The 23727-nt window shown below is 36.8% G+C and overlaps 1 protein-coding gene across 3 annotated transcripts in view; it reads left to right on the top strand.

Annotated features, from left to right (window-relative positions):
- Window positions 1-23727, top strand: part of LOC148949603 (uncharacterized) — a 249687-nt gene that overhangs the window by 135929 nt on the left and 90031 nt on the right. For all 3 annotated transcript variants that reach the window (XM_089093036.1, XM_089093038.1, XM_089093037.1), the window contains one exon: window positions 13130-13278. In XM_089093036.1, the coding sequence (XP_088949162.1) occupies window positions 13130-13278 (149 nt within the window). The remainder of the gene's footprint in view (window positions 1-13129; window positions 13279-23727) is intronic.

Raw genomic sequence — 23727 nt, 5'->3', positions numbered from 1 at the left:
AGGGATTATTTGGGCGAAACTGTTTTAGACAGGTTATGGAATTATTTCGGCGAAACACTTAGAGACATTTTAAAAGAAGATTTTTGAAGATATTTTGGAAGAGAATTTAATGGTGAAACTCTATGGTCGTTATAATACACAAGTTTCATTTGAACAGTGTTGTGAGGTCCTCTACCCAACCCCAAAGGGTTCCGATCCTCACCACCCCAACCCCGAAGGAAGCGCCCGGTCCTCAAAGGCCCCCCAAGCTCCCAAAGGGCCACCGGCGCCCCCAAAGGGCACCCCGGACCCCAAAGGCCATCCCCGGATCCTCAAAGGCCCATCGAGCTCCCAAAGGACCAACGGGGTCCCAAAGGCCCCCCCACAGGCCCCCAACTGCCCCCCAGGCCCCCAACTGCCCCCCAGGCCCCCAACTGCCATCCCGGACCCCCAAAGGCCCTCCCTGTGCCCCAAAGGCCCTCCCTGTGCCCCAAAGGCCCTCCCTGTGCCCCAAAGGCCCTCTCCCGGCCCCCAAAGGCCCTCCCTGTGCCCCCAAAGGCCCTCCCCCGGCCCCCAAAGGTCCCCCGGGCTCCCAAAAGACCACTCAATCTTCAAGGGCCCCCGGCACCCCAAACGCCCTCCCTGGGCCCCAAAGGTCCTCCCCAGGTCCACATACATTCACACAAAAACTCACACACACACAAAAACTTACACAAACACAAAAAAACTTACACACACACACAAAAACTTACACACACACACGAAAACACACACAAACATGCCAAAACATACACACACACACACAAAAACAAACACACACACACACACACACACAAAAACTTAAAAATGCACACGAACACAAAAATTCACACAAAAACAAAAAAGCACAAAAAAACTTACACACACACACACAAAAAACTTACACACAAACACACGAAAACTCACACACACATGCCAAAACTTACACACACAAAAAAAATTACACACACACAAACACACACACAAAAACTAACACATGAACAAAAAAAAACACACACAAACACACAAACAAAAACAAACACACACAAACAAAACTTACACACACGAAAACTAACACACACACGCCAAAACTTACACACACAAAAACTTACACACACACACACACGCACACACAAACTTAAACACACACACACACACAAAACTTACACACACAAAAACTAACACACACACACACACACACACAAAAACTTACACACACACACAAAAAAATAAAAACCACACACAAAATCTTAGACACACAAAAACTTACACACACACACACACACACAAAAACTTAGACCCACACCCAAAAACTTACATTCACACAAAAACTTACATGCACACAAAAACTTACACACACACACAAAAACTTACGAACATGCACAAAAACTTACACACACACACACAAAAACTTACACACACAGAAAAATTAAAACTTACACAAACACGAAAAAACTAACACACACACGCAAAAAATTACAAACACACAAACAAAAACTTACACAAACACACACACAAAAAAACTTACACATGCACACGAAAACTTACATGCAGACAAAAACTAACATGCACACAAAAACATACACACACACACACACACACAAAACTTACACACACACACACACGAAAACTCACACACACACGCCAAAACTTACACACACACAAAAACTTACACACACACACACACACACACACACACACAAAAACTTACACATTAAAACAAAAAAAACTCACACAAACATGCACAAAAAAATACACACACACACACACACACGAAAAATTACACACACACACACGCCAAAACTTACACACACAAAAACTTACACACACACACACACACACAAAAACTTACAAATGCACACGAAAACTTAAATGCACACAAAAACAAACAAGCACACAAAAACTTACACACACACACACACACACAAAACTTACACACACAAACACACGAAAACTCACTAGCAAAAACACACAAAAGTTAGAAAAAATACAAAATATTCCATTATTACCTCTGCAAAACGGCTAAAAATGAAGAATTCATACACATTTTCAACTAGCTAAGGGTAAGTGTTTTAAATATGAGCCATTCTGTTGCGAAAACACACAAAAGTTAGAAAAAATACAAAATATTCCTTTATTACCTCTGCAAAACGGCTAAAAATGAAGAATTCATACACATTTTCAACTAGCTAAGGGTAAGTGTTTTAAATATGAGCCATTCTGTTGCGAAAACACACAAAAGTTAAAAAAAATACAAAATATTCCTTTATTACCTCTGCAAAACGGCTAAAAATGAAGAATTCATACACATTTTCAACTAGCTAAGGGTAAGTGTTTTAAATATAAGCCATTCTGTTGCGAAAACACACAAAAGTTATAAAAAATACAAAATAATCCTTTATTACCTCTGCAAAACGGCTAAAAATGAAGAATTCATACTAATTTTCAACTAGCTAAGGGTAAATGTTTTAAATATGAGCCATTCTATTGCGAAAACACACAAAAGTTAGAAAAAATACAAAATATTCATTTATTACATCTGCAATACTGCTGAAAATAAAGAATTCATACACATTTTCAACTAGCTAAGGGTGAGTGTTTTAAATATGAGCCATTTTGTTGCGAAAACACACAAAAGTTAGAAAAAATACAAAATATTCCTTTATTACCTCTGCAAAACGGCTAAAAATGAAGAATTCATACACATTTTCAACTAGCTAAGGGTAAGTGTTTTAAATATGAGCCATTCTGTTGCGAAAACACACAAAAGTTAGAAAAAATACAAAATATTCCTTTATTACCTCTGCAAAACGGCTAAAAATGAAGAATTCATACACATTTTCAACTAGCTAAGGGTAAGTGTTTTAAATATGAGCCATTCTGTTGCGAAAACACACAAAAGTTAAAAAAAATACAAAAGATACCTGTATTACCTCTGCAAGACGGGTAAAAAAGAAGAATTCATACACATATTCAACTAGCTAAGGGTAAGTGTTTTAAATATGAGCCATTCTGTTGCGAAAACACACACAAGTTAGCAAAAATACAAAATATTCCTTTATTACCTCCGCAAAACGGCTAAAAATGAAGAATTCATACACATTTTCAACTAGCTAAGGGTAAGTGTTTTAAATATGAGCCATTCTGTTACGAAAACATACAAAAGTTAGAAAAAATACAAAATGTTCCTTTATTACCTCTGCAAAACGGCTAAAATGAAGAATTCATACACATTTTCAACTAGCTAAGGGTAAGTGTTTTAAATATGAGCCATTCTGTTGCGAAAACACACAAAAGTTAGAAAAAATGCAAAATGTTCCCTTATTACCTATGCAATACGGCTAAAAATAAAGAACTCATACACATTTTCAACTAGCTAAAGGGTAAATTTATTAAATATTAGCCATTATATTGATAAAACCCACAAAAGTTAGAAAAAATGCAAATATTACTTTATTACCTCTGCAATACGGGTAAAAATGAAGAATACATACACATTATCAACTAGCTAAGGGTTAGTGTTTTAAATATGAGCCATTCTGTTGCGAAAACACACAAAAGTTAGAAAAAATACAAAATATTCCTTTATTACCTCTGCAATACGGGTAAAAATGAAGAATTAATACACATTTTATACTAGCTAAGGGTTAATGTTTTATATATGAGCCATTCTATTGAGAAAACACACAAAATTTAGAAAAAATACAAAATGTTCCTTTATTACCTCTGCAAAACTGCTAAAAGTGAAGAATTCATACACATTTTCAACTAGCTAAGGGTAAGTGTTTTAAATATGAGCCATTCTGTTGCGAAAACACACAAAAGTTAGAAAAAATACAAAATATTCCTTTATTACCTCTGCAAAACTGCTAAAAATGAATAATTCCTACACATTTTCAACTAGCTAATGGTAAGTGTTTTAAATATGAGCCATTCTGTTGCGAAAACACACAAAAGTTAGAAAAAATGCAAATCCCCCGGCGCTTCCCTAACCTTGCCCCACAGCACTTCCCGGACCCATCGGTGCATTCCGGGCACCGCGGCTCCCGGCCATTTACATAATGTCCCAAAAAAGTTGAAATATTTCTTATTCCATACAGGTTCGGTAAACACATGAGTTTAATTATGGAGGTTAGATGAACGAGTTTGAACTTCAAAATGTTGAGAACCGTTAAGTCACTTTCCCCACACACTTCTTAGGCATTATACCGCTATGTTTTGACATAAAGCTCTCTGCGCGAGATTATAAATAATTTTGGCATCTCCTTTCCCTGTTTTGTTTTACGTTAGCGGTTTTAGTCAATCAAGGTTTCAATGGCCTTTGTGTAATTCTGTGTTTTCTGAAATAGCGGAGAACAAATTGTCTGTAAAATTAATATTTAGGACATTGGAGTTCTATATTCTATGTACGAGCGAAACATGGCACGATAGAAATATTCAGTGTAAATTAGAACGACAGTATTTGACAGATGGGATAATCTCTCTCAAAATTAGGTGAAAAAGAGCAGTTGGTGTTTCAAAGGTACTTAAAAATATATGTGATAGCAATAGAGAAAATAGTAAAGATTATAAAAAATTGCATTTTTAGTTTCAAAGGCGGTGATTATTAATAGAAATTACCTAAAAATATTCGCTTATGAAATATCAAAGCGATAGCAAAGATTAGAAAAGTGGTTTCTTTGCAAAAAAATTACATTTAGATATCTCCGAGGGAGATAAATTTAAAACAATAGGTGTATGGTTAGGTTAGGTTAGATTATGTTAGGTTAGGTTAATTTAGGTTAGACTAGCTTAGCCTACGTACGCGCGCGTACGTAGGCTAAGCTAGTCTCCTACCCCAACCCAGAAGGAAGCCCCGGTCCTCAATGGCCCCCCAAGCTACCAAAGGGCCACCGATGCCCCCACCGGCCCACCCAGACCCCAAAGACCATCCCCGGGCCCCCAAAAGGCCTATCGCGCTCCTAAAGACCCAACAAGGTCCCCAAGACCCTTCCCCGGGCCCACACTGTCCCCCAGGGCCCCAACGGTCCCCCCGGCCCCCCAAAGGCCCTCCCCGTGGCCCCAAGGCCCCCCCCGCACCCCAAAGGTCCCCCGGACCAGAGAAGCGCCGCCGGGTTAGGTTAGGTTAGGTTAGGTTAGACTAGCTTAGCCTACGTACGCGCGCGTACGTAGGCTAAGCTAGTCTAACCTAACCTAACCTAACCCGGCGGCGCTTCTCTGGTCCGGGGGACCTTTGGGGTGCGGGGGGCCTTTGGGGGCACAGGGAGGGCCTTTGGGGGTCCGGGGGGACAGTTGGGGGCCTGGGGGACATTTGGGGACCGGTGGAGGGCCTTTGGGACCCCGTTGGTCCTTTGGGAGCTCGATGGGCCTTGGGGGGCCCGGGGATGGCCTTTGGGGTCTGGGTGGGCCTTTGGGGGCGCCAGTGGCCCTTTGGGAGCTTGGGGGGCCATTGAGGACCGGGGCTTTCTTCTGGGTTGGGGTAGGAGACTAGCTTAGCCTACGCACGCGCGCGTACGTAGGCTAAGCTAGTCTAACCTAAATTAACCTAACCTAACATAATCTAACTTAACCTAACCATACACCTATTGTTTTAAATTTATCTCCCTCGGAGATATCTAAATGTAATTTTTTGCAAAGAAACCACTCTTTTCTAATCTTTGCTATCGCTTCGATATTTCATAAGCGAATATTTTTAGGTAATTTCTATTAGAATCACCGCCTCTGAAACTCAAAATGCAATTTTTTCTAATCTTTGCTATTTTCTCTATTGCTATCACATATATTTTTAGGTACCTTAGAAACACTAACTGCTCTTTTTCACCTAATTTTGAGAGAGATTATCCCATCTGTCACATATTATCGTTCTAATTTACACTGAATATTTCTATCGTGCCATGTTTCGCACTTACATAGAATATAGAACTCGAATGTCCATATATTAATTTTGCAGACAATTTGTTCTCCGCTGTTTCAGAAAACACAGAATTACACAAAAGCCATTGAAACCTTGATTGACTAAAACCGCTAACGTAAAACAAAACAGGGAAAGGAGATGCCAAAATTATTTATAATCTCACGCGGAGAGCTTTATGTCAAAACATAGCGGTATAATGCCTAAGAAGTGTGAGGGGAAAGCGACTTATCGGTTCTCAATATTTTGAAGTTCAAACTCGTTCATCTAACCTCCAGAATTAAACTCATGTGTTTACCGAACCTGTATTTGAATTAGAAATATTTAAATTGTTTTGGGGTATTATGTAAATGGCCGGGAGCCACGGTGCCTGGAATGCGCCGATGGGTCCGGGAAGTGCTGTGGGGGCCAGGTTAGGGAAGCGCCGGGGGATTTGCATTTTTTCTAACTTTTGTGTGTTTTCGCAACAGAATGGCTCATATTTAAAACACTTACCCTTAGCTAGTTGAAAATGTGTATGAATTCTTCATTTTTACCCGTATTGCAGAGGTAATAAAGGAATATTTTGCATTTTTTCTAACTTTTGTGTGTTTTCGCAACAGAATGGCTCATATTTAAAACACCTACCCTTAGCTAGTGGAAAATGTGTATGAATTCTTCATTTTTAGCCGTTTTTCAGATGTAATAAAAGGAATATTTTGTATTTTTTCTAACTTTTGTGTGTTTTCGCAACAGAATGGCTCATATTTAAAACACTTACCCTTAGCTAGTTGAAAATGTGTATAAATTCTTCATTTTTAGCCGTATTGCAGAGGTAATAAAGGAAAATTTTGAATTTTTTCTAACTTTTGTGTTTTTTCGCAATAGAATGGCTCATATTTAAAACATTTACCCTTAGCTAGTTGAAAATGTGTATGAATTCTTCATTTTCACCCGTATTGCAGAGGTAATAAAGGAATATTTGCATTTTGCTAACTTTTGTGTGTTTTCGCAACAGAATGGCTCATATTTAAAACATTTACCCTTAGCTAGTTAAAAATGTGTATGAATTCTTCATTTTTAGCCGTATTGCAGAGGTAATAAAGGAACATTTTGCATTTTTTCTAACTTTTGTGTGTTTTCGCAACAGAATGGCTCATATTTAAAACACTTACCCTTAGCTAGTTGAAAATGTCTATGAATTCTTCATATTAAGAGGATTTGCAGAGGTAATAAAGGAATATTTTGTATTTTTTCTAACTTTTGTGTGTTTTCGCGACAGAATGGCTCATATTTAAAACACTTACCCTTAGCTAGTTGAAAATGTGTATGAATTCTTCATTTTTAGCCGTATTGCAGTGGTTATAAAGGAAAATTTTGTATTTTTTCTAACTTTTGTGTGTTTTCGCAATAGAATAGCTCATATTGAAAATATTCACCCTTAGCTAGTTGAAATTGTGTATGAATTATTCATTTTTTGCGGTAATGCAGATGTACTAATGTATCATTTTGCATTTTTTCTATCTTTTGTGTGTTTTCGCAATAGAATGGCTCATATTTAAAACATTTACCCTTAGCTAGTTGAAAATGTGTATGAATTCTTTATTTTTAGCCGTATTGAAGAGGTAATAAAGTAATATTTTGTATTTTTTCTAAATTTTGTGTGTTTTAGCAACAGAATGTCTCATATTTAAAACAATAAAACTTAGATAGTTGAAAATGTGTATGAATTCTTCATTTTTAGCCGTTTTGCAGAGGTAATAAAGGACTATTTTGTATTTTTTCTATCTTTTGTGTGTTTTAGCAACAGAATGGCTCATATTTAAAACACTTACCCTTAGCTAGTTGAAAATGTGTATGAATTCTTCATTTTTAGCCGTTTTGCAGAGGTAATAAAGGAAGAGATTGTATTTTTTCTATGTTGTGTGTGTTTTAGCAACATAATTTCTAATATTTAAAAAACTAAAACTTAGCTAGTTGAAAATGTGTATGAATTCTTCATTTTTAGCCGTATTGCAGAGGTAATAAAGTAACATTTTGCATTTTTTCTAACTTTTGTGTGTTTTCGCAACAGAATGGCTCATATTTAAAACACTTATTCTTAGCTAGTTGAAAATGTGTATGAATTCTTCATTTTTAGCCATATTGGATAGGTAATAAAGTAATATTTGTATATTGTATTAATTTTTTGCTATTTATCAACTGTCTTTCTCTGATAGAAAACATTCACTGAGATCTAGTTGACATATTGTAACAATTCATAAAATTTAACACTTGAAAATTTATACTAAATCACCGTACTGCGCTTCGTACAACGGGATTATGTTTTCTCAACAGAATGGCTCATATTTAAAACATTCACCCTTAGATAGTTGAAAATGTGTATGAATTCTTCATTTTTAGTCGTTTTGCAGAGGTAATAAAGGATTATTTTGTATTTTTTCTAACTTTTATGTGTTTTCGCAACAGAATGGCTCATATTTAAAACACTTACCCTTAGCTAGTTGAAAATGTGTATGAATTCTTCATTTTTAGCCGTTTTGCAGAGGTAATACAGGAATATTTTGCATTTTTTCTAACTTTTGTGTGTTTTCGCAACAGAATGGCTTATATTTAAAACACTTACCCTTAGCTAGTTGAAAATGTGTATGAATTCTTCATTTTTAGCCGTATTGCAGAGGTAATGAAGGATTATTTAGTATTTTTTCTAACTTTTGTGTGTTTTCGCAACAGAATGGTTCATATTTAAAACACTTACCCTTAGCTAGTTGAAATGTGTATGAATTCTTCATTTTAACCCGTTTTGCAGAGGTAATAAAGGAATATTTTGTATTTTTTCTAACTTTTGTTTGTTTTTGCAAGTGAGTTTTCGTGTGTTTGTGTGTGTAAGTTTTGTGTGTGTGTGTGTGTGTGTGTGTAAGTTTTTGTGTGGTTGTAAGTTTTTGTGTGCTTGTAAGTTTTAGTGTGGTTGTGTTAGTTTTTGTGTGTGTGTGTGTGTGTGTAAGTTTTTGTGTGTGTCAGTTTTCTCGTGTGTGTGTTAGTTTTAGTGTGTGTGTGTGTGTGTGTGTGTGTGTGTGTGTGTGCAAGTTTTTGTGCGTGTGTGTGTGAGTTTTTTTTGTGTTGTTGTGTATGTTTTTGTGTGTGTGTGTGTGTGTCTGTGTAGGTGTTTGTGTGTGTGTAAGTTTTGTGTGTGTGTGTGTGTGTGTGTAAGTTTTTGTGTGCATTTAATTTTTTGTGTGCTTGTTAGTTTTCGTGTGCTTGTGTTAGTTTGTTTGTGTGTGTGTGTGTTTTAGTTTTTGTGTGTGTGTGTTTCATTTTTTGAGTGTGTGTGTAAGTTTTGGAGTGTGTCCGTATTTTTTCATGTGTCTGTGTGTGTCATTTTTTGTGCGTGTGTGTAATTTTGTGTGAGTGTGTGTTAGTTTTTGTGTGTGTGTGTAAGTTTTTGTGTGAATGTAAGTTTGTGTGTGCTTGTAATTTTTTGAGTATGTGTCTTAGTTTTTGTGTGTGTGTGTGTTTGTGTAAGTTTTTGTGTGTATCAGCTTTTGTATGTGGATGTAATTTTTTTTTGTGTGTGTGTTTGTTTGTGTGTGTGTGTGTGTGTGTGTAAGTTTTTGTGTGTGTAAGTTTTTTCTGTGTGTGTGTGTATAAGTGTGTGTGTGTGTGTGTGTGTGTGTTTAAGTTTTTGTGTGTGTAAGTTTTGGCGTGTGTGTGTGTAAGTTTTAGTGTGTGTGTGTGTAAGTTTTGTGTGTGTGTGTGTGTGTGAGTTTTTTTGTGTTCATGTGTAAGTTTTTTTTTATTTGTTTGTGTGTGTGTTTTTTTTTGTGTGTGTGTTATTTTTGGCATGTGTGTGTGAGTTTTCGTGTGTGTGTGTGTAAGTTTTGTGTGTGTGTGTGTGTAAGTTTTTGTGTGCATGTAAGTTTTTGTCTGCATGTAAGTGTTCGTGTGAATGTGTTAGTTTTTGTGTGTGTGTGTGTGTGTATTTTTTTGTGTGTGTGTGTGTAAGTTTTGGCGTGTGTTTGTTAGTTTTGGTGTGTGTGTGTAAGTTTTCGTGTGTGTGTGTAAGTTTTTGTGTGTGTGTGTAAGTTTTTGTGTGTGTGTGTAAGTTTTGGTGTGCATGTATGGGGACCGGGGGAGGACCTTTGGGGCCCTGGGCGGGCGTTTGGGGATCGGGGGGCCCTTGAGGATTGAGTGGTCTTTTGGGAGCCCGGGGGACCTTTGGGGGCCGGGGGAGGGCCTTTGGGGGCACAGGGAGGGCCTTTGGGGGCCGGGGGAGGGTCTTTGGGGCACAGGGAGGGATTTTGGGGCACAGGGAGGGCCTTTGGGGGTCCGGGGTGGCAGTTGGGAGCCTGGGGGGCAGTTGGGGGCCTGTGGGGGGGGGCCTTTGGGACCCCGTTGGTCCTTTGGGAGCTCGATGGGCCTTTGAGGACCAGGGGAGGGCCTTTAGGGTCCGGGGTGCCCTTTGGGGGCGCCGGTGGCCCTTTGGGAGCTTGGGGGGCCTTTGAGGACCGAGCACTTCCTTCGGGGTTGGGGTGGTGGGGATCGGAACCCTTTGGGGTTGAGTAGAGGACCTCACAACACTGTTCAAATGAAACTTGTGTATTATAACGACCACAGAGTTTCACCATTAAATTCTCTTCTAAAATCTCTTCAAAAATCATCTTTTAAAATGTCTCTAACTGTTTCGCCGAAATGGTTCCATAACCTGTCTAAAACAGTTTCGCCCAAATAATCCCTAAACGTAATTCAGCGTGTTCTCTTTGTTTTTGGCATCTCTGCGCTAATGCATTTCAAATTAATAAGAAACCTGATTCCCGCGCTATAACAATTCATCGCTAAGATGTTTCTTGGAGAATTGTTTCCATGGCCTTTGGTTATTAATATCCTTTGGAGTTCAACCAAAAGAGTTGTTTCCGAGGCAATGACATTAATGATTTGGATCTATTCCTGGAGAATCGTTTCTAGGTGAAAATTTTTAAAGTCCGACAGATGATGTCATTGATTGATTGATCTGTCAAGAAAGGGGAATTAATTTGTTGTTTCTAAGGGGAATTATTGATTCACGATAGTTGAATTGAGGTCGACAGCACAGGTGTTCCAAGGTCGATGTTGTTGTTGTTGTAAGTGCACGCTCTCAGCGAATGTCAAGGTCGATGTTGTTGTTGTTGACACTTGGAAATTTAGGTCATTGACCCCATTAACCACGTGTTCCCCCTAATGACTCTATGCCCATATTTGGTGTACTGACAGAGTTAGAATAAATTGTAGATGGCAGCAGGGTGTTTGTTCAGTAGTTATAGGGTCACTTCTACTTTACTATACTGATTCCAAATACATAAAGTTCATTAAGTTTGATGTTGCCTATCCAAATCTACTAGCCTGAAAATATTTGCATGAATTTCGGAAATGCGGGGAGGGGGCACACCCAAAAAATCAAGTGATGTCAATGAAAATTACACCACAGGATTCAGCTTTAGAGGATCCTACCGAAGAGGTTACAAGCTCCTATCTACAAAAATGTGGGAATTTCCTATTTTTTTGCTAGAAGAACGATGACGGATGCGTATTTAGTTTTTTCCACGGGGTGATTGCATCGAACCAATGTTCCTAGAATATTGGAAGACGGCTTATTAGAACGGAAATTAAAAGTTCTAGTGCTCTTTATAAGTGGCCAAAAAAGTTAGAGCCCAAGTAGCCTCCTTCGCTCCTCTTTTTCCCTAAAGACATCCATTAGAAATTTGTGATAGTCATTTGATTCACCATGGTTCAAAGGTCCAGTAACTATGCCTTTGGAGTGGAATGATCCCCCAGAGTCCCTGTGTAAACGGCTGTAAGCTACCCAATTTGCCATTGCTCATATATAATATTCTGCGGGGGGGGGTGGTTTTTAAGGGGATACTTTTCTGTGATTAGGAAAGTTCCCGGGGGTACTTTTCTAGGGGAAATTTTACACATTGGGATGGAAGGGGAATTCCTGGCAGGATTAGAAAAAACAGTCAGAAATTAAATAAAAAAAAAAAAAAATTCTTCAACAGAAAGCAAGAAGCAATGCCAGAACTTAAAATCAACAGAAATTATTCCATATATGAGGGAGGTTGCCCATTCCTCAATCTTCGCACTTTACACTAAAGTTTTTCTTTTTGTCGCAATTGTTTAAGAAAGACTGCTTAAACACAAGGGTCATTATATAAAGGTTTTTAAAGAACTTTAAGACTTTAGCGTAAAGAGTGAAAGTGGAGGGAGGGGTGCCCCCCCCCCCCAAAAAAAAAGGGAAAAGAGAAAGAACAAAATAATTTCTGTTCGCTTTAATGTTTCCCCTTACTATCAGTTGAAAAAAAAACTTTTTTTATTTAATGAAATACGGAAATCCATCTTTGCACTAAAAATAACAACACTTTGATAAGGACATTGCTGATTTTGTCATCAATTCCTAACTTTACTGATTAGAAAAGACAGATGTTTCATCGTTCAAAACATTTATTATTAGAACATAATACATCACACACAACGAAAGAAAGGGCAAAGAAGGGAGCACAGAGCTTAAATGCAGAGAAAAATATGTATTTTCCCAACGGAGAACAGAGCTCGAGGGATTGGGAGAAAACAAACTCTGAAAATAAATAAAACTAATCTTGATGAATAAATACCGTAATAAATCAAGTTAATGAAAAATAAGGAATATAAGGAGATAAAATAGAGAATATTGTGGGTAGGAATATTTCATCACGCTTTGCAATCCAAAAAGGGAAACTGACGAAAACGATATTGCTCTCTTGTGAAGGCGGGTGGTGCTATAAATATGATCAGTTGGGTAGTTGAAAATCATTTAAATGGACAGAAGAATTCACCACAGGAAAGTACCCTCCAGATGTATTTGACCCACCTAGTATTATCACCGTTACCAACAACCAATAAACCTGGGTAAGTTTATTGTTTCAGTTTTGCTATCTTGCCTTAAGTCAAATTCTAAGTTTCCCTAGAGCAACTCTGTAGCCCAATAGATCCTAGCCGAAATATCTGAGTGCTTGAATTTCTGATGATCACAAATATTTGTTTTTCTCAAGAGAGGTGAAGTTTTTGCATTTTGATTGGCAAAAAATTGAGATATGCGGAATATAGTTGTGCTGCATAACGCAATTTGAGCCTTATTTCTAATTCTGAATGTTCCTTCATGCAAGAAATCATTGTTTTATTTAATCAAGGCGATAAATTATTATAGCCAGAATTGACAAAGCTGTATTCTAGGTCACAAACCTCACATGAAAGTTGCACCGTCATTAAAGCCTTCTTCCAATAAAATTCAAGCAAAAGGACCTCCTTCCTCCAAATCACTCAATAAAAAGAATAAAAAAGGACAGAGGCATCAATATGATCTGATGGTAACCATAGACTTGGTAAGCTTTTCGTTTTTTTAGTCTCTCGGCTACCTGACTTCAGTTGCTTAAAATGTCAGAAATAATCGTGCCCAATATCCCAGGGTATGTCTCAAGCACTCAGACAGAACCTTACAGGAAAGTAAAATTATGCGGTTTCCGGTAGTGGCAGGAGGTCAATTTATGGGATTGAGAGGAGGTTGAAAAACCAGCCAAAAAACAGGCTAAAAGCATACAGCACCGCCTAGATTATGAAGATGTAGGAATTCTTCAGAAGTATAGTTGTCTTTGGGAACCAACATATTGTTGTATTGATAAAAAGTGCTGTGAAAATTTTTAATAAAGAGTGCACCCTAATTATGACACCTAAATTTGACACCGCACTAAACACTTCATAATTTTGAAATAAAAAAAAAATGTAAAAATTGTTGCTTATACATTTTTATTACTTTTGGGTTAGGTTTTAGTTTTTTTTATTCTTAGCCAATTTTTAGGCAATTTTTGCAACTGAAGACAATTTTTAGGTTTTGATTCACTTTTTTGTTTTTAACCTCCTGGCTACCTGACCATAGCTGCTTGAAAAATAGAAATAGTTGAACGAAAAAAAAAAATGGAAAATAAGAATGATAAAATAGAATAGAAATATATTAGAAAAGAGTAGAAATAGTCGAGTCTAACATCCAAAATTTACAGGAGAGTAAAAATCACTACAAACAAGAGTTTGGCAACATAAAATGTTTCCAAGTTTAAGGGATAGAGACTTAAAGAAAGCTCTAGAAGCCCTTTCTAATGCAGAGCTTCAACTGCTAAGCCTTGATGTATCCAGGAGAATTTCATTTATCAAACTCAAAACCTTTCTAATATAATAAACCAGCCAAAACCTGTAATTTTACGCTTTTTCTGGTTTGGAATCTTTTCTCCAAATATACTTGCTTTAAAAATAATTCAGTCACTTCAATCCCTCTATCTAACTAACTTTATTAAATGACAGGTATTGGGCTGAATTTATGCCCGTAGGACGAGGTTATATATTTTCAGGCTATCAAATTGCCAATCTGAACGGTTTTTTCCTAATTAAAAATGGCCTATCAGTGACTTTAGATAATTTTAAGACGGTTCAAATTACTCTAACACCTTCTGACATTCCTTTTTAATAAGGGATTGTTTTAATATCGGCTGTTTTCTGAATCGCCTTGGCTTATCTAAACGACGTAGTCAATAACCTTCCTTTTGCCAAAAATTTAAAGCACTAAATTAGAAAAATCACTGCTACTGTTATTTTTTCTTTTAATTTTTATTTACTGCTAGAGAAAGGTTTTATACAGTACAAGAATAGAAACGCATATTCTTTATCTTAGAAAACATTTTCCATACAATGTTTTAAAACCATCGAGGTTATGTACAGTCATTGTAAAAGAATTGTAATTAAGTCAGCCAAGGTTTTTAAAAGATAGATTAAAGCCAGTGTCGCCAACATAGTACAATTGTACCGTTTTTGGTACGATTTAGAGGTCCTGTTACAATACGGTACATTTGTAAACTTTTTGGTAGAATCGAATTTTCTAGTACATTTTGGATTTACTTGTTCCTTTCGGATATCTATTCGAATCGGAAAGTTTAGCTAGTTTAAGCTTGTCGAAAGTTTTCTTCTTGTTACGGAAAAAGTTTAATCTACTCTTCAGATGGTGCAAATTAATCTCTTGTGGTACAATTTTAGTTGAAAAACCGGTATAGTTTATTTCAAAGCGTTGGCATCACTGATTGAAGCATTTCCAATACAACAATTATTGGATTGCTGACTTAATTAAAGATAGATACCCTCATCTTCAACAATCAGCTTAGATATCTGGTATTTCCTCATTGGAAATATCTTTAATTATACAAGAGAGTAACAATCAGGGTAACCAACTTGCACACTTCTCATGTACAATACATTCTTTCCCTCCCCGGACTGGAATTGCACGCTTTTGATAATTATTTGCTCTTTTATGAAATTATGACGGATAAAGTATTAGCGAAATAAAAAAACTTCAAATTCATTTATTTCAGTGTAAAAGACACAAGTTAACCGGTATGATCTACGTTATCCTACAAGGTGCCTGCCGGCACCGTGTCCCAGTCGTCATTCCGCTATTACCAACCATTTAAGAAGAGGTAGATCAATGTCAAATTAACCAGTGAAATGCGGAAATTTTTATAAAAAGAAGTCAAAAGTTTTTTGGTGCAGCCATTCCTTGAAGATATAAAAAGAATTTGGTTTATTAACTTTATTGTTATTTATGAAATTTTGTGTGGTTATTGATGGGTTCCGATTTCTCCTCGATCAACATTGCAAATGTGTTGAAATGAAATGTGACACTTGTCTCATTGAACATTTTTACAAGCTATAGATGTTATTTTGACACAGTGGCAAATTTAAATTTGCACCTCTGTGTTGTTGGGATAAACTACCCAAAAATACTTTTTTCTGTGATTAACATGATCTAAAACATCCCTTTATCAGAACTCTTCTCTCATTCGCATTTATTCATCTTCATTAATATACTCAAACTTAATGTACTCAAAGTAAAGCAGTATATTCACAGAACAAGCAGCTATCCACTTTCTGAAAATATGCCCAGAGAAATATTCATTTCATATAAAAATTGGAAATAAATTTACAAGAAAAGGAAAGAAGGAGAAAATGAAGTGGAGGAAGAAGAAGAATTATTTAATTTGACTAAGAATGTGTCCCTCAATTTTATTTTCCTGCTACGGTACGGTGCTTGACTTGACTATAGTAAAGCCAGCTGTAGTATTATAGCTTTGACTGTAGCTGTAGTTGGTACCTCTATTATTCCTTTCAGAACATTTGAACAAATTGGAGACAAAATTTATCTAAATATTTTATGAAGTCAACTATAGTTCAGTTAAAGATTCGAGCGATCAGAATTAATATATGTACAGTTCTTGCAGAGCATTCCCTTTTAGCTGTAAAAAACGAGAATTATTATCTAACTCGGTATTTAGAGTTTAAATTAAGTCGGGAGCCTAACTGGCTTTATTTTAAATACACTTGAAAAATTCAAAGGTAATGGGTTTAATTTTTGCAGGATAACTTATCACTATTTAAAAATGACCTAATAGTGGCTGCGGCAGCCGCGCGCGCGAAATTTTTTTGGCTTGCACTCCTTTTTTAGAGAAAATCCCTCTTTTTTGGCCTTTATTTGCACTCTTGTTAGACGTCGCAGATGGTACCTCTGGTAACAATAAGTCTTTAAAGCTTAAAGCACTAAAATCCTCGTTCGTTTTAACTTATGTGTTAACTAATAAGTAGATTTTGCCGTTTTTTCTAATCCTTAGTTAACTCTGAACGTTTTTATTCTGACGAACAGATTTTCCGTTAACTAAAAGTTGACTATGAAACTACTATTAAGAATTCTTCGTTGTTAGATAGCTACAAAGAATTTTTGGCAAAAACTCGACAGCTCATGCCACTTCCAGCTCCACGGGATCCATAACAAAATCATTCTTTTTTAACGGCGGCACAACTTCAGACAACGTGAGTCAAAAGTTTTATTGTTAGAGGAATAACTCACTGGTAAAAGGCTTGGTTCTCGCATAATATTAAAATTTATTAATTGTTTCCCGTTATTAATTAATAAATTAATTAATAAATTAAAATTTATTAATTGAATAATGCAGCTGTTTATTAAAAACCAATACTCAGAGACTGTGATTTTAATGTTGGAGTTTACTTTTCTTCTTATAAAAGGAGACAAGAGGTGTATAATTCTCACAAAAGGTTAATTTCGGCCTTCTTCATTGTTTTGACTGTTTCAGACTCACTTTCCTAAGCCTGATGGTCTGTTCATAATTTCTTGTATGGCTCACGCTATACCGTGAAGGAAGGGGGTTATATACCCCCCTCCTTCTGGATACAGCCTTGTCTGTGACCACTTTTAGAACCTGTTATTTTTTTAAAATTAACTTTTGATAAGTAGCACTAAACCTAATAAATGGAATATATTTGGAATCAGCATAACGAGCTAATTCTTTGATGTATTAATTGTTATAAAAATTCCTTTCCATACAGTTAAGGTTACTATAGGGCTGACCCGCTCCTTACGATTGAACTATTATCATGAACTCGTGTGTTTACTCTATAGAAAATAGATATTACTGATATTCAGATGGATTGCTCCAAAAATTACCAATTACCGTACCAAACTTTTGTTTAAAAAATAATTTGAAAAAAAATGGTGAATCGATTCGTGGAACACCAAAGTAGGCAAAACTTATTTTCATCTGATCAGCATGAAACTTTAAGGATCAGTCAACCATATACAGCGGACCTTAACGAGGGTAATCGAATTTGGAACTAGTTGCATTAATTCTTAGCTGATAAGTTTAATTTTTTTTTTTTTTACGACTGTCTGCATTCAAATTACGCACAAAATTATACACCTTAATTAAATATCAGGAGAAAGATGCCTAAAATAAGAAAAAAAATAAGAAAACAAACTTGCTTGTAATCATTTGTAACGTCCTTTTTAAATCTTTTTTTTTTAGAACCAAACAGTAACCTTTTTTTAAATAAATGATCTTTTAACAAATGCAACATACATATATTTAAACAGGTAATATTCACAAAAATTTTTTCGCATAAAACATTCTTCTAATAGAATGGTACATAGTCAACAGGGTCTACAGGATTGGGATATGGATGGTCTCGGACCAATAGAAGACTAAGAACTACCCAGGTTTTCAATTCACATGATTAATAATGCCCTCTCTTTGCACCCAAAATGCTATTTTAAAATTGTTATTAAAAACTAATTGCGCAAAATTACTGCTGATCAAAAATTTTTACTGGACATTCAAGTTTTGTTAAAATTTAAATGCAATCCAAATTTTAATTGAAAATGAGCCTATTATTTATTGTCAATGTCTAATAAATTATCATTATGTTTTCTCTTTACTTAATATTATTTTTGTTTGACTCCTCCCTCAATATAATTAGGATGCACATAATGTATTTTGATTTAATTGAAATACCCATCAACATTCACTGATGTTTCACATTGACCCCCTTGGACACACGCAGATTGGAACATCCCCCCCTTCCCTAATGACAAATACTGTCTGTAAACAATAACAAAATCGCATTATTTGCTATAGCTATCGACGCTACGTCAAACCTTTCATTTAGAAGCTGGAGCGAGTCATGTTTAGAGGCGCAGCCCACCCTGTTTGCCACATTCTGGATATTATGGAGTGGTGTCAACAGTGTTTTAGGGGCACCAGCAAATAGCGGGCATCCATATTCAGCTCTGAGTCTGATGCAGGACTTGTAAAGTGTGATAATTGAGCTGGATGGAAGAATTTTTTGCAGCGAAGAGTAACTCCGAGCTCTCTTGTGCAGGAGGCTCTCATCCGATCAAGGTTGTTATTACAAAAGATATTGGTTAAGAAATTAATCCCCAGCAGACTAAACTCGTCGACTCGTCTTTATAGTTTCATTTTTGAAAATGAGCCTGGAGTGTTCGCGTGGCACCTTTGATTGGGTAATAAAAGGGTTATTTGTTTTCGATGCATTAAAGATAATCATCCATGAATCAGACCCCTTTTCAAATTTATAAAAATCCATCTGTAGGGAAAGGGAGGCTCGTGTTGGGCCTATTTGGAATGGCTGAGTGTGTCTTGGTATAGTCGGCAAAGTGATATAGTGGTCTTGCAAGGCTGTCTCCCATGTTAAACCCTCTCTGACGTTTATACGAGCATCCCTTTCATTAGAACCATATCTACCCCAGGGCATGTGTTGCTAGTACCCCAGTACCCCAGGGTCGTGTCGACCCTGGAGTTTTTGTTATATGATCTTTGAACTATTTTTAAAAAATGGCTATCTCATAATCTTTATCGGATGCATCTTGGAAAAAAGGCGTGGGGGGCTGGTTGCCCTCCAATCTCTTTTGACTCTTCGAAACTGAACTAGAACTTTCAATTTCCAATCAAATGATCCCTCTCTGAATTTTATACGAGCATTTCTTCCATAAAAACCATATATCCCCCCAGGACATAACTTTAAACGCCTGCCCCTGGGCTCTGGGGGGTTGTGTTGACACTAAAGTTTTGTTATGTGATCTTTGAACTATTTTTAACAAAATGGCTATCTAAAAAATTTTATCGGATGCAATTGAAAAAAAGGGCGTGGGGAGGGGAATAGTTGCCCTCCGATCTCTTTTGAATCTTAAAAAGTGAACTAGAACTTTCAATGTCCAATCAACTGAGCCCTCTCCGAAGTTTATACGAGCATCTCTTCCATAAGAACCATATATGCCCCCTAGAGTATTACTGCCCCCGGATAAGGATTACAAACGAAGAGGATTACAGTGCCTGCCCCGGACCCTGGGGATTGCGTCGACACAGGAGTCTTTCTTATCTGATCTTTGAACTATTTTTAACGAAATGGCTATCTCAAAATTTTCATCAGATGGGTTTTGGTAAAAAGGGTGTGGGGGGGGGGGTTTATCTTTTGACTCTTAAAAAGTAAACTAAATCTTTCAATTTCCAATCAAATAAGCCCTCTCTTATAAAAGCGTCCCTTTCATAAGAACCATATACGCCCCCAAGACGACACGTACGACGCCTACCCCCCTGGCCTTGGGGGGTTGTGTCGACATCAAAGTTTTTTTTTTATCTAATTTTGAACTATTTAAAAAAAATAGCTGTCTCAAACTTTATAGGCGATGGGTTTGGGAAAAAAGCGCATGGGGGGGTTCTAGTTGCCCTCCAATCTCTTGAATCTTAAAAAGTGAACTAGAACTTCCAATTTCCAATAAAATGAAACCCCTATGAAGTTTATACGAGGATCCCTTTCATAAGAACCATACTTGCCCTCAGGGCATAACTTAGAAGGCCTGCCCCCGGGTCTTGGGGGGTTGTACTGACACCGGAGATTTTCTTATCTGACCTTTGAACTATTTTTAACAAAATGGCTATCTAAAAATTTTCATCGGATGGGTTTCCATCGAATGCCGGGGGGAAATAGTTGCCCTTGGATCTCTTTTGACTCTTGAAAAGTAAACTCGAATTTGCAATTTCCAATCAAATGAGCCCTCTCTGAAGTTTATACGAATATCCCTTTCATAAGAACCATATATGCCAGTAGATAGTACATATGGAATTCTGGGCCTTTATGTTCCTTCCGGTGTTATTTGCGTGCGCTCCCTAGGAATTTCTATACTTTTTGCCGGGACGTATACACCTTTTCAAAGAGAGTGAGAATCCACTCACATGGCCTTAAACTTTGCCTATAGCTATAGGAATCTCTATGTTATTTGCGTACGCCTCTACACCTTTTCAAAGAGAGTGAGTATAACTTGATTGGTGATTGGGATTTGAATAAAAGGAATAGTTTTCTTTACAATTCATATTAGTATGAGAATTGAATTCAAAGAGAATAATTTATTTGAGAAGATATTAGTAGAGAAAAATGAGTGGTGCATTTACATTATTGGAGATTAATGATGGAGCCGACAACAGCAGCAACGATATACGAGTACCCAATGTGGCTGTGGAAATAACCGCTGGCTGTAGACTATTTCTTGAACGGGACACTATGTATGCTAGATACGTGATATCATTAAGCAAATTTAAACAGGAGGAGCAGCTATGTTTTGCTGGAAAAGTGAATATTCTCCATATAAATAAACTTCGGTCAGCATAAGATGTCCTATCGAAATATATTGATGAGAACAACATACAACAGTGAATACTATTATTGTAATTAAGCTCAATAAAATTGTTTCTAAATCAAAGGTATTTTTCTTTCTATAGTAGACTAGCGTATGTTTTTTAGAGTAGAAAAAATTCTGGTTAGTCTGAAGTTGGTTGTGAGAGAGTTAGGAATCTAAAAAATGGATGGATTCGAGAAAGAGCGAATCATGGGGAATCTAGTTCTTATGGAAAAACGTTTGATTCTAGATGACGATTTTCTAGAGCTGTCTATTCAAAGGAAGATATTTTCTCGGGGAATGCTTGTTGATATAAAGAAAACTGATTCTCCATCATTAGACTATTGTATGAAGCTTCTACGTCGTGGTCCAAATGCATTTACACAATTTATTGATATATTGATCACGACACGGCAAAATGATATTGTGGATATGCTTTGAAACATTAGTTTTGAAATTTAGGACTTTTTTCATAAGAAAGATGGCGCTCAAGGATTATCTACTCCTCTCTCTCTCAGACAATTTTTTGTTGTTGCTAGCTCATTTTTATAGTGATAGTGAGAGTGTTACCACATGAAAAAATATACCATACATACGAACTATGAATATACACATTGGGCAGCTGGTAATTACGTGAGAACTGCACAATGTTTGATGAGTATGATGAAAAGTGTAGATTATGCATCCCGTGTAAAGTGCATAGAGAATATGCTGTACAAATTAAAGGTTGTAATTCCTGTCTTGAAGAGGTGTGTGACTCTCATACTAGAGGCCACCTTTGTTCTAATTGTCACTATGATAAATATAATCAGTGGGAGAATACATATCCCGGTATGATTGGAAAAAATTCTAACCGGGATTTTAGTTTATTGCTACGAGATTGGTATCGTCGTGGTTTTAGATTGTTCTGGGAGGAGGACCCGGATTAAAGATTCAACTGCTGGAACAACCAAAGAATATGGTTTCTACGTCATTTTTGTGAAGACAATTGGTATTATGATTATAAGCCCACTGATTTTTATTTGGCTCTGACGGAATGTGATTCGACACTTGAGGACACTGTTTATGAAATTGCTTCAAATAAGCAAATTGAAACATGTGAATTCTATAGAATGAATAAGAATAGTATCATTGATTATACAAAGAGATATGACAAGAGTGAAGTCACGCTCTACTGTAGAAAATATGACCCTGACATTGCAGTACATCAGGATCAGTACACTGTGAATTCAGATAATCTACCTGCACTAGTTGTTGTCGACAAATACCTAGTAGTGGATGAAATCTAAAGAGTAGAAAAGTCGTTTCATTAAGTATATACATTTTTTTTATTAAAAAAAAAATTCACATACATTTTTAGAACATTTTATACGTAGGGTACTAAAATTAATAATAAATACGCTTGTAAGTTTGTATCACAATAGAAAGTCGTTAAATCAAGGTAGGTCAACGTAGATGTTAATAAACTGTTTGTGGGTGCATCCACGACATCTGAACATGCAAAAGAGTAGTGCATGAAAGCCACATGTCTTAGTCGTTAAATCCTGTACTCTTCGTTGATTTTGAATAATGGTTTTCCCACTCCTTTCAATACAATTGCTGATGTATGGTGCGTATAATTTATACGATAGGCCAAGAGGATCGAAAAATTCAATATTCTTCGCTGTTTGAAAGATGCATAGCCAATGGCCAGTCTCCAAAGTCGACGGACTGCTATTAACAATGATTAGGCTATTGTTAACACTTGGAATTTTTTCAATGAAGTCCGAAGGTATGCAATGGGACTTGGACTGGGACATATATGGATCCATACTAAATACATTGATTATTTGGTTTGTGTTCATTGTGCTAGGTCTAGTAGAACACTGCCGTCGGGTGTAATTTCCCAATAGGTTTCAAATTGACTCAGTGATATTAGCGTGATACTCTCAGTCAGAGCATTGGCAAATGTACACTCTAAACGTACATTCCCTGTTCGTACTATGCTCATATCTTGAGTCCCTGACAAGTCCAAAACAATTACCCCATGATTTTGTGAAAACATTGAATGGGTTTTTCCATTTTCAAATAGTTAAGGGTCATGATCTAGGAATTGCATGTTCAATTCATACTGAGTTCTTTAGGATTTTCTGTCAAATGATAGAGTGTACAGTGGAATACCGTTCACTTTGCACGCAAGGCTAGATAGACCGAAAAAATTAAAATCATGGGGGGATTCAGTCCAGGATCCAACGGCACTGCCACTCTTCACAAAGGCCAAAGCCAATTTTGATGGGATTTCTTCATTGATAAATGATGAATCGCTATAGCTACGAGAGCCGGTGGCAATGTGACGTTGATTGGTGATCGTATGGGGGACAAGAAGTTTAATGTTGTTACCATTGGCTCTTAGCTTTTCCACTGCAAATGCAACAGAGCTCATAACCTGCTGTTTTGGAAGTGGAGAATTGCCGATGTGATAATGACATATGCATCGGGTGGTGCAGGAAGTGTTTTTCTCAAAATGAAATTCGATGGGGCCATCTGTAACTTTATGTAAATCTTGACATTGGGGGGTAGCCATTGGGATATATTGAATATCTCATGATTTAATTTTCCAACTAGATGATACTCCTGGGTCACTGCAGTAGTCAAATCATCGTCAGTATTAATACCTGGTCGATATTAATAGCCCAATGGCTTTCCTCTCAACTCCTTGTATGCCTTTGGTGTCATCATCATAAATTGTATATAGAATGCATAGTTTGATAAATTA

The sequence above is a fragment of the Artemia sp. Qi Xiang Cuo genome, chromosome 8, assembly GCF_049724085.1.
Source record: "Artemia sp. Qi Xiang Cuo chromosome 8, ASM4972408v1, whole genome shotgun sequence".
Lineage (NCBI taxonomy): Eukaryota > Metazoa > Arthropoda > Branchiopoda > Anostraca > Artemiidae > Artemia > Artemia sp. Qi Xiang Cuo.
Note: the sequence above shows the minus strand (reverse complement) of the source record. Positions and strands in the feature narration are given on the sequence as shown.